The sequence below is a fragment of the Pleurodeles waltl genome, chromosome 11 (assembly GCF_031143425.1).
Source record: "Pleurodeles waltl isolate 20211129_DDA chromosome 11, aPleWal1.hap1.20221129, whole genome shotgun sequence".
NCBI classification, from domain to species: domain Eukaryota; kingdom Metazoa; phylum Chordata; class Amphibia; order Caudata; family Salamandridae; genus Pleurodeles; species Pleurodeles waltl.
Window position 1 is genome coordinate 954,108,029 of NC_090450.1, and position 11,099 is coordinate 954,119,127.

Below are 11,099 nucleotides of genomic sequence, written 5' to 3' on the forward strand. Positions count from 1 at the left end.
TGGAAGGATGGAGCAGAGGCAGTTCATGGTTGGACAGGGTGGCAATGTGGGACAGTGGTAAGAGTTCAGGGGGTATGTCCTGCTGGCGGGGGTCTTGACATCCTACTCTGTCTTTTTTTTGGATCTCAGGCTCCTCTTACGGGGTGGTTGTTCTTCAGCAGGAGGTGGGGTTCTGGTGGCCTGTCGTGGTGTTGGGGCCTCCTGTCCACTAGCGCCGGCGGAGGTGGTAGGCTGTTCCTGGTCCGGGCTAGTGACAGGGGCCCTGTGTGGTGCCACATGGTCCCGCAACGCGTCTTCTATCCTGTTGAGGGCCAGGACGATGGTCCCCATTGCGGTCCCGATGATTCTCAGCTCCTCCCTGAACCCCATGTTGCGTTCCTCCTGCTGTGCCTGGATGTCCGTGAACCTGGCCAGTACCGTCGCCATCGTCTCTTGGGAGTGGTGGTAGGCCCCCATGATGGTGGTGAGGGCCTCTTGGAGAGTGGGTTCCCTGGGCCTCTCCTCCCCCCCCTGTCGCACAGCAGCCCTCCGAGCTGCCCGGTTTCCCCTGGCCTCTGTCTCCTGGACGGTGTGCCCGCTCCCACTGCCCCCAGGTCCCTGTTGTTGTTGGGGTGTTGGGTTAGCCTGGGTGCCCTGTAGTGGCAGACACACCGCTGATTGACGTGTCCTAGAGACAGAGGCATGGGCCCGCTGGGTGGGAGCTGTGCTGGTGTTGGCAGAGGGGGTCGGGTCTGGTGTGGCCTGTGTCTGGGTGAGGGGAACCGACTGCCCAGAGGTCCCCGATGGTCCGGGCTGGTCATCAGGTTCAGTGTCGACAGAGCTGCTGTCCTCACTGTGGGCCTGTTCCGGGGGTGGGATGGACATTTCTGGACCCTCCTGGCTGGTGTGTTGGCGTTCGGGTCCTGCATGGGGTAAGAGAGTTTGGTTATTGTTTCTGTGTGTGCAATGGCGTGCGTGTTATGGGTGCCCTCGTCCCCCAGTGCAGGCATTCCCTTGAGGGAGGTGTTGTGAGGGTAGTTAGTGGGGGGGGGGTTAAGTGCAGTGGTCATGCTTGGGTGATGGGTGTCCATGGATTGTGTTGGCATGCAGGAGTTGGTGTTGGGATGGGTGGGTGGTGCTGGTGAGACATTGTCAGGGAGGATGTGTGCTGGGGGGTTGGGGGTGAGGGTGGGGGTGTGGGTTGGCATGCTGGTGGGGTGGGGGGGATATAGTAGTTGAGATTGGACTTACCAGAGTCCATTCCTCCGGCTACTCCTGCGAGGCCCTGAGGATGCAGGATGTTGAAGACCTCTTGCTCCCATGATGTAAATTCGGGAGGGGTGGGTGGGGGTCCGCCGCCAGTCTTCTGGACCGCGATGTTGTGCCTGGAGACCATCGATCGGACCTTCCCCCGTAGGTCGTTCCATCGTTTGCGGATGTCCTCCCTATTCCTGGGATGCTGTCCCACCGCGTTGACCCTGTCCACGATCCGCTGCCATAGCTCCGCCTTCCTAGCTATACTGGTGTGCTGCACCTGTGAGCCGAAGAGCTGGGGTTCCACTCTTAGGATTTCCTCCACCATGACCCGGAGTTCTTGGTCCGAAAAGCGTGGGTGCCTTTGGGGTGCCATGGGGTGGTGTGGGTGAGGTGTGGGGTGGTGTATGTGATGATGAGTATGTTGGTGTGTGGTGCTTTGTGCTACTATGTGGTGTGTGTGATGGTGTAGTGTGCCGCAGTGTGTATTGCTATGGATTGTCTGCTGTGTCTCTCTCTCCTTCTCTCAGTAATTGTGGTCGTAGGGGTTTGTGGGTGATGTGGGGGTGTGTTTTATAGTTGATTGATTGTGTGGAAGTGGGTTGTGTATGTGTATCAGGTGTGTGTATTTGTAATTGTCCAATGTGCCTGTGTTTTGGTGCTGTGTGTGTATTTTGACCGCGGTGGTGTGTACCGCCAATGGAATACCAAGTTGGAAAGCCCGCTGCGTTGATTTGTGGGTCGAAATGGCATGGGCGTATTTCTGTTGGCGTGACGGTGGAGGTTTGGTCATCTCCAGTTTATCGCTGCCCGCTGATGTGGCGGCCTGCAGTGGAGGTCGGATTTTTGGAGGTTTGGCCGTTGTGGGTCAGAATGACCGTGGCGGCTTTCTGCGGCCGCGGCGGTGTTATGGCGGTCTTCTGACCGGCGGTAAGCGCCTTTTACCGCCGAGGTCAGAATGACCCCCTTAATAACTTATGAGGCATTGGCTGGCGCCCACAACTTGGGGCGAGGAGACTTTATTGCATTCGGCCAGTACGACAACTAATACGCGCTACATGGAACTGTGGAAACAATGAGCCTAAAGCGGCCCCTATCTTACACGACTTACTAAATAGCACACAAGACCCAATGAACATATCTGGATTATACAGAATCCTGACTACACAATTCACAAAAGGTCAAGAACCAGCTAAAAACGGATGGGACCAGACACTGGCTACCACTCTCTCACAGCACATGTGGAACCAGACCCTAACATCGACTCAAACCGTGTCACTCAACCCCAGGCTTCGAATCACACAGTTCAATTATATACACCAGACATATCTATCACCACATCGACTTGCACGCATGTTCCCTCAATCGCCTCAGAAATGCCCCAGACGTGAAACCGCTGAAGCCACCTTTTTCCATATGACATGGGAGTGCCCCCCAATCATGATCGCTTGGAGTGATATAATATCTCTAATAGCCGAATGGTTAGATACCGCATTGTCCCCCAGCCCGGAACTTTGCTTGCTGGGAATAAGAGACAGGCCGGAAGCATATACATAAATGCATAGACCTGGCACTGGTCCTGTACCAACGGCTAATAGCTATGCACTGGAAAGCACCTAATGCACCGGGAACGCAAAAATGGCAAACAGAGCTCCTACGGTGGGCAAAAGCAGAAGCATACACACTGCAATCGCTCCAGGACTGGGGGACCAAAGTAAAGGGAGTAGAAATCTGGAACTCCTTTGTCACAATCCTGGAAAGTAAAGATGATAAACGATCCCCCTGAACAAATAGGTTAAAAAAAAAAAACAGGTAGAGCACAGATTACACATGTAATTAACGCAATGACACATACCCTAGAACACTCACCAGCTAAAGTGACCAACAGGAAACCGCTGACGCAATACGGAGCTGAGGGCAATAAAATGCAACATATAATACGGAGTGGACGCGCTGCGCTGCGGCGGACCGGGATGCGCCTGGGGGTGGGGGACGGGCCGACCGGGCTGTGGAGGTCGGGTCTTCGGCATACCCCCTTCTTAAATCCGCGTACCAACGAGATCCAAGTGTATGCAGCGAGTTTGAACCGGAAAGCGGGCACGCAGGGGGCGGCTCCCGACCAGGACCCGAGGCCTCAGCGGCGTGGCGGTCTGCCCCGCCCTCCCCTGGCTCCCCCCTCTCACCCCCTGACAAACGGCTCCTCGAACATGCCTCCTTCCTTATCTTTCTCTCTATAATTCTTTTTTTTCACATTCTACTTCTTACACGCTCCTAATTACTTTAAATAACTCCAGCTGAATGCACCTAAGTAATCACAATGACAAGAAAGCTAATGACAAGTGTGAGAAACCAGTATTGGTGCAAAGAAATTACTGTGTAACGTTACATGTTTTAAGTATGACTGGTTCTTTTTTATCTTTTTGTGTGAAACAATTATTAAATAAAAAAAGATTTAAAAAAAAAAAACCTTTACTACTAATTAATGTTGCTCATCCCTGAACCCTGGACCCTGAAAACTGCTTTTACTGCCACTCTTGGAACCCTAAAAAACGTTACTATTCCCTAAAAGCTATCCACCCCTCAGCAATGAAAAGCCTTTATTACACTTAAACACTGCTCATCCCTGACCCCTAAAAATTCCTAACTGACCCTTATCACTTATCATCCCAGAAATCTAAAACTTCTGTACTATAATACCTCTTAACTTAACCTATCCCTGAACCTGCCTTACTGCTCTCAAAACCAGTCCCTCTACCCACCAAAATAAAATACCTTTAAAAAAAGACTTAAAGTCATAAACCACATGCCCATATAATACATTTACAATATTGAAATTAAATCATAGGAAAATGAACATTCCCATTTTTAATTTTAATCTACTTTAAATAGGAATAACCTTACACTCAATTATAATATATTGACTAATTTTAATTTATAAAGTAAGTTAGATTAATTTAACATTAAATTGTCATTGCACAATAACAAATTAAAGATACCAATCCTTAACAATATATATATGTGTATATTTGCATACCTATATATGCTGTATAAAGTTAAAATTATGTAAAATAACTTACCTGTGAAGTGAAAGTGTTAAAACCCACCTGCTGTATAATACCTCCCGATGTACAGCTTCCGAAGTTTCAACGTAAAGTCAGTTGTTAATTCAAAAACTTTTTGTGGGAAGCTGGCACTGTATATACTATACCAAAATGAGGTATGGTGTGGGGATAGAATCTAGGGGTTCTCCAGAGGCTTAACAGGGTCTAAAGAACATAATACTAATGCTCTCTTTTGTGGTAGTGTGGCGCAACACTTAGGCTTATCTGCAGGTAGTGCAAAGCTTTTGTTGTACACAAACAGCCAAGAAATGAGGCACACACTCAATGACTAACTCCAATTCTTATATAGCGAAAATGTATTTTGTTACTTTATTACATGAACCAGAAGAAATTTGTTGCAGGTAAGTACAGTTATCAATAGGTATCAAGCATATGTATCAAATGTACTTTGTTTGGTTTTTGCAAATAAACCAGTTTGCAAGTAAGTAACACTTTTCCCTTTCAAAAGTTGACACTTCAACACAGTGCAATTTTTGATAGGAGTCAATAGTGACCGGGGGGAGTGTTAGCACAATTAACAGGTAAGTACATGACTTACAATTCCAGTCTTTTTGGGTTAGGATGTCCACAGCTCAAAGTTTAGGCTGACCCCAAAAGTACACCAACAGTAACACGGGGCCGGCTGGGAGCAGAGGTTAAATTTGGTGTCTGGTTTGCAATGGAATCCTATGAGGAATGGGGGTGCTTGGTAGAACGCAGATTGCAGGTATGTACCCGTAATTCCAGGACACAGGCCTGGGGGTTTAGGTCAGCACTGAGGGAGGGGGGTGCACAGCATCACACCAAACACACACCCACTGCAGCACAGGGTGGCTGGGTGCAGGTAGCACAGACCTGGGCACCCAATGCTTTTCATTGGGGGGACCCGGGGGTCACAAAAGATGTTGCAGACTGGGTACAGGGGGTCGGTTCCGGGAAACTAAAGGCTGGACAGGCAGGAGAGGTGCCCGCTGGACGTTGCTGGACCGTCAGTCAGATTCCTCAAGGCCAGGGGCTGCGAGTGCAGGAGTTTCCTTGGACATCGGGAATCTTAATCGGATCTGGTCGCTGTTAGGGGGGGTCTTCTGGATTCAGGCTGAAGGAATTGTTGTGTTGGCCAGGAGGGGTCAACCCAGGGTGGACTCAAGGTTGGAATCACCTGGGGACCTTCTCTGGATTGGTGGGCAGGACTTGCGCATCCGGGGCAGTTCTGGGGTCATTTTTGAAGGTTTCTTCAGAACAGGGCTGCTGTCCTCCGGAGTTCTTGGTCCTCTGCTGGGCAGGCAGTCCTCTGGGGGTTTGTAGAGATTGCTGGTCCTGCAGAATGTGTTGCCTTCTTGGAGCAGGGATCTTTGAAGCTGCAGACAGGTTTGTAGGGCTGGTGACAAGTTAGTTGTTTTCTAGAGTCTTCTCTGCTGGGGAGTCGGCCTAGCAGTCCTTATTTTTTCTTTCTTCTTGAGGTCACGAGGAATCTGGTGAGAGGTTCAGAGGGGCGCCTAAATACTAGATTTAGGGGTGTTACAGGGGTCAGAGCTCAGTAGCCAATGGCTATTGTCCCTGAGGGTGCCTATACCCTTCTTGTGCCCACTTCCTTTTGGGGAGGGCGGCACATTCCTAGCCCTATTGGTCCCTATCCTCCAAAACAAGATGAAGGATTCTTCAAAGAGGGGGTCATGTTAGCTCTGGACACCTTATGAGTGGCCCTAGCTGCAGTGGGCACTCCTCCCTGTTTTGCCTAATTTTCCCACTGGACCTGTCGCCAAAAGTGGGGCTCGGTCCGGGAGGCAGGCATCACCACTAGTTTGAGTGCCCTGGGGCACTGTAAGTTGAGGCCTAAGCCTTTGAAGCTCACCGCCAAGTGTTGCAGTTCCTGCAGGGGGGAGGTCTGAAGCACCTCCACCCAGAGTAGGCTTTGTTTCCGACCCCACAGAGCGCAAAGGCTCTTACCTCATGGGGTCAGAAACTTGTCTGTTAGTGGCAGGCAGGCACAGACTGGTCAGATCTGCACTAAAGGGTAGGGTAAAATACAGGGGTCATCTCTAAGATGCTCTCTATGTACATTTTACAACAAATCCAACACTGGCATCAGTGTGGGTTTATTTTCTGAGACGTTTGATACCAAAATTCCCAGTCTTCAGTAAAGCCATCATGGAACTTTGGATTCCGTAATGACAAACTCCCAGCTCATGATATGGCCACACTGCACTTACAATATCTAAGAATGGACTTAGACACTGTAGGGGAATTTTGCTCATGCAGCTACGCCTTCACCTGTGGTATAGTGTACGCTGCCTTAGGGCTGTAAGGCCTACTAGATGCCTATGTCACAGGCAGTGATTTGTAGGCATGGCACCCTGGGTGGGATGCCATGTCAACATTCAAGTTTTCTCCCCACCAGCACACACAATCTGCAAAGGCAGTGTGCATGTATTTGGTGAGGGGGTTCTTAAGGTGGCACAATACATGCTGCAGCCCTTAGGGACCCTCCCTGTTCACAGAACCACTGGTACCTTTTACAAGGGGCTTAGCTATGTGCCAGGGGTGTGCCAATTGTGGAAATAATGGTACAGTTTAAGGAAAGAACACTGGTGCTGGGGCCCAGTTAGCAGGATCCCAGCACACTCTCAGTCAGGTTAGCATCAATACCAGGCAAAAGGTTGGGGGGGGTAACCATGCCAAAAGGGGCACTTTCCTACACTTTTACATCGGGAGTCATGTACAGCTTCCAAAGTAATGGTAACATATCCCTAAATCACTGGGGCCACTTAATGGCTAACAGATATATTCTGTCCCCAATAACCTGAATGCTACAGGATAGTCTCTCCCTGTCTGCACCTCCATGCCTAGTGCATGGAGTAAGCCACTGCTATTCCCTCTCCCTGAAGAAGAACTGCACACAGCACTGAATACAACTACTCAGGGGATTATGTGGGGTGAAAAAAGTGGGGGAGCAGGGGTCTCAAAAGGGGCCTGGCCTAAGAAGTGTAACTAGGAATCATTTCCAAAAGGTGTGGCCTCTATAATTATGGGGGTCATTATGACCCAACGGTTGGTGGTAATATGGAGGAAAGTACTGCCAACAGGCTTGCGGTACTTTACTCCATTTATGACACTGGCGGTTTGGCCAAAGCCAAACCGCCAATGTACCACACTGACCGCCATGGTGGTAACGGCCGCCGGGCTGGAGACATCAATCTCCAGCCTTGCGACCGTCACTTGACCGCCCACGGGATTATGACCCCGCCTACCACCATGGTTTTCATGGCTTCCTTACCACCACAAAAACCATGGCGGTAGGCACGATCAATGACAGGAAATCCCTTCCCTGTCACTGATAGGGGTCTTGCCCCCTCCACAGGTTCCCCCCGCCCCTCCCTTCACACACGCACACATGCATACACACACCCATTCCCACTTTCATCTCCGCATGCATACATTCATTCACACACACATCCGCACACTTCCATACATACACGCAGACACGCATCCACACAACTCAACATACACGCACTCACACCCCCAGACATGCACACACATGCAACACACACCTGCATACACGCACGCACAGACATACACACACACACCCACACACACACACAACACCCCCCATCCCCCTCCCCTGTCGGAGCACCCACTTACCTGTGTCCAGGGGGTCCTCTGGCAGGAAACGGGGCGCTGCTGTCAGCGGCAGCATCCGCCAGCAGAATACCGACAGGCCGTATTATTTCTCATAATACGTCTGGTGGCAATCTACTGGCGTGGCGTGGCTGCTGGCAGCAGCACCACCTTACTGCCATCCGCCGGCATGGCCACAGCCGGATTTCCGCCATCCTTCTGGTGGAAATCCAGCTGTGGTCATGATATGGCGGACGGCTGGTAGCCGCGGCGACGGTCTTTTGCCAGCCGTCGCCACGGCGGTAGGCGGTTTATACCGCCAATGTTATAATGAGGGCCTATGTGTCTTAATATATGTTAACTAAAATTCTGTGCTACACAAAGGAGTTCCATCTGGCCCCTATTTTGGTTACCCCTTGTGAGCTTTCAGTTATTGCATCCTGACATATTACATAGTAACATACATTAACCTATAACAAGCCAAACCTATTGGTTTTGCCAATACTTGTTACTAGTATCATATAAATGAGTAACAACGATTTTGTTGTGAATAAATACATTTAAAATGTTTCAATTCTGAAAATATGTGACCATGGATTAACATTCATAAAGTCTGTGGAAGGGGTAGTAGTGTTTGGAGTGTGTCATTCATTCCTTTTCTTCTCTTTGCGCTACTTTCTTCTGCAATCTCATGTGCATCCTTATTTCTGCAAAACTTTATGAAATCACCCATCTGCATATCTTCCAACTCATCTTTCTTATTCTGCACCCTCTTTTCACTCTATCAGGCATGTACTTCCTTGCATCGCCTTCACATCACCACCCTGACACACAACACACACAGCCACATGCAAGCACTGCATTCTCATTACTTTCTCCCTGTGTATTTCGAAAGTTGTGTACCTCCTTCACATACTTTGGCATAGAATCACAATTAGCACACATGACATTTGCTCTGTGTGATATGCAGAGAGGCCAATGACTGGATGAGCATATATTCTGAACACCTTCATGACCCACTGATGGGCACTGTGGGAAACTAACACTGGCTTTAGCCTCAATTCCAGAGCTCCCAATCTTGACCCTTTAAAAAGCACACGACTAACACTTGTACTCAGAGGCCAGTAATATGCTACATGAAGGAAAGCACTACAAAAACACCACATCTTAGAAAAAAGCATACAACCTAAAAGCAAAGCAAGACATGAAATTTAAACGTGCTATGTTGCTGACATGAATTAGTGTCATGGTATTTATAGTCGTGGTTCAAAAACGTATCACTGTCTTGCTTGCGAAGTTAAGGATATGAATATAGGACCAAACAGGCCCCGTTTCAATGTCAGTCTTTATGACTGTCGAGTACCCCCATATGCAGTCCTTAATTTGAAAATAAAAACGTGCTGGTGCGCAAAGCTCTTCTCTGAAACACGCGGCTGCTGCAATTAAATGTGAGAGCAAGGGATACTGGGGCAGCGTAATCCTGAAGCCATGTCAGCCTCTTTAATCCTTTTACAGCCACATCCTGCCCTTCAGCAAACTGTTGCAACTTTCTGCTTTCTCCCTTTGTGAAACTTTTAGGTTTTTCTCTTCCTCCGTATTTCTCAAGTGTCTTTTGCTAGCGATAAATGCTTGAGGCAGAAAAAGAAGCGCCGGCCCCCAAAAATAAGTGCCAGTGCCCCGCACCGGAAACTGCAAGCACAAATTAAGCACTCTATGGTCCCATCCCACTTGAAGCCTTGCTGCTACTCACCAGTTCTGAGAGCAAGGTGGCCATCTCTGCAGCTCTGGGAGATCCAGGTGTATATACGGCTTCTCCGTCCCCTGGCACCAGTTTCACCTCTGTGCACGGTATAGGCAGTGAGATTCTGCGTGGTTCAGTGAACCTTCCCCCTTGCTCGAGGTTGTGGGGGCAGTACCGCTTTCAGGCAGAGGTTGAAGTGGGTGGGATCTATGAGGCACATGTCCATACTTTTTTTTAAAGTAACTAAAACCCTTCACCTACTTTTTATTAAGACAAAGGTTAGAGAGCTAAACAAGTCACAACCCCATTTGCCACGGTATCTGCTGTTTGAAAGAAATTTACATTTGTATATGGTTAATCTGCAAATCTAAACGCTGATTGGATGCCCATGTTGGCTTTACTTAAAGCTTTGTGATGACTAAGACGTATTCTTTTTGAGAGGACCCTTGCACTAGGTACAGTCTGGTTGCATATTACTAACATCTATATTTTAAAAGCACTTATCTCAAACCTATTTCATTTTGTGCATTTTGTGGCAGCCTAACTTCTACTTTTTCAGATGCAAGAGTAAAATAATAAGTGCCTGATTTAACAAAAGTGGCTCTGCATCCAATGCATCACCACTTTCCTTGCACCCCTTCACGCGCCCCTTCGCGTGCCCCCTACCGCCACCATGTGTGAGCCGTGTGGCTCAGGGTAAGGGCAATAGCATCAACATTTTTGATACTATTGATGTACTGTGTAGGATTAGCACCAAAATGTTGGCGCTAATCCTGCACAGTGCATAGGAGCCCATTTAAAGCAATGGTGTACCCCCTTTTAACGCCTGCTCTGTGCAGGCGTTAAAAGTAGTCACAAAAAGTGATGCAGTGCAGTCTTTTAGATTCCACTGTGCCATTTTTGCGATCCCTGTAACGGGGGAACGCCCCTTGCATACATTATGCCTGGTGCAGGCATAATGTGGCGCAAGGGGTTACAAAATGGCACAATGCATGCATTGCACCACTTTGTAACGCTAATGTGTCACAAGGAGGCGCTAGGCCCTCTTAAATCTGAACCGAACTTATATATTCACAGAGCTTTTGTCACAGGCTGGGTTCTCCTAGCACTAAAAATACACATCACCAGCCATGATTCCCTTCTGTGGCTCTTTGGATACACACACAGATATCTGCAGAGATGGCACTAACTAACGGAGGTTTCATAACACAAAACAGTGCATTTTCCCACCGATTAGTTTTACTTGTATTTGTCATTCCTATAAGGTGCATGTCAATTTACATGCAGTTACCTGATTGTGAAAGCCCATCAAAATACTTCCAGGATATTTTTTAGCCGCGCCTTTGACCTGGTCTCCAAGCTCACTTGCCCCGCCCCTTTGCACTTTTGTGCGCTTCGTCCGCTTACTT

At 48.8% G+C, this 11,099-nt stretch overlaps 1 protein-coding gene across 1 annotated transcript in view; it reads right to left on the reverse strand.

Moving 5' to 3' along the window:
• LOC138266409 (solute carrier family 2, facilitated glucose transporter member 11-like) overlaps positions 1-9,824 on the reverse strand; it is a 364,472-nt gene extending 354,648 nt beyond the window's left edge. Inside the window, exon 1 of the mRNA XM_069215178.1 lies at positions 9,700-9,824. Within this exon, the coding sequence (XP_069071279.1) occupies positions 9,700-9,723 (24 nt within the window). The 5' untranslated portion in view covers positions 9,724-9,824. The remainder of the gene's footprint in view (positions 1-9,699) is intronic.
• Between the last annotated feature and the right edge of the window lie 1,275 nt (positions 9,825-11,099).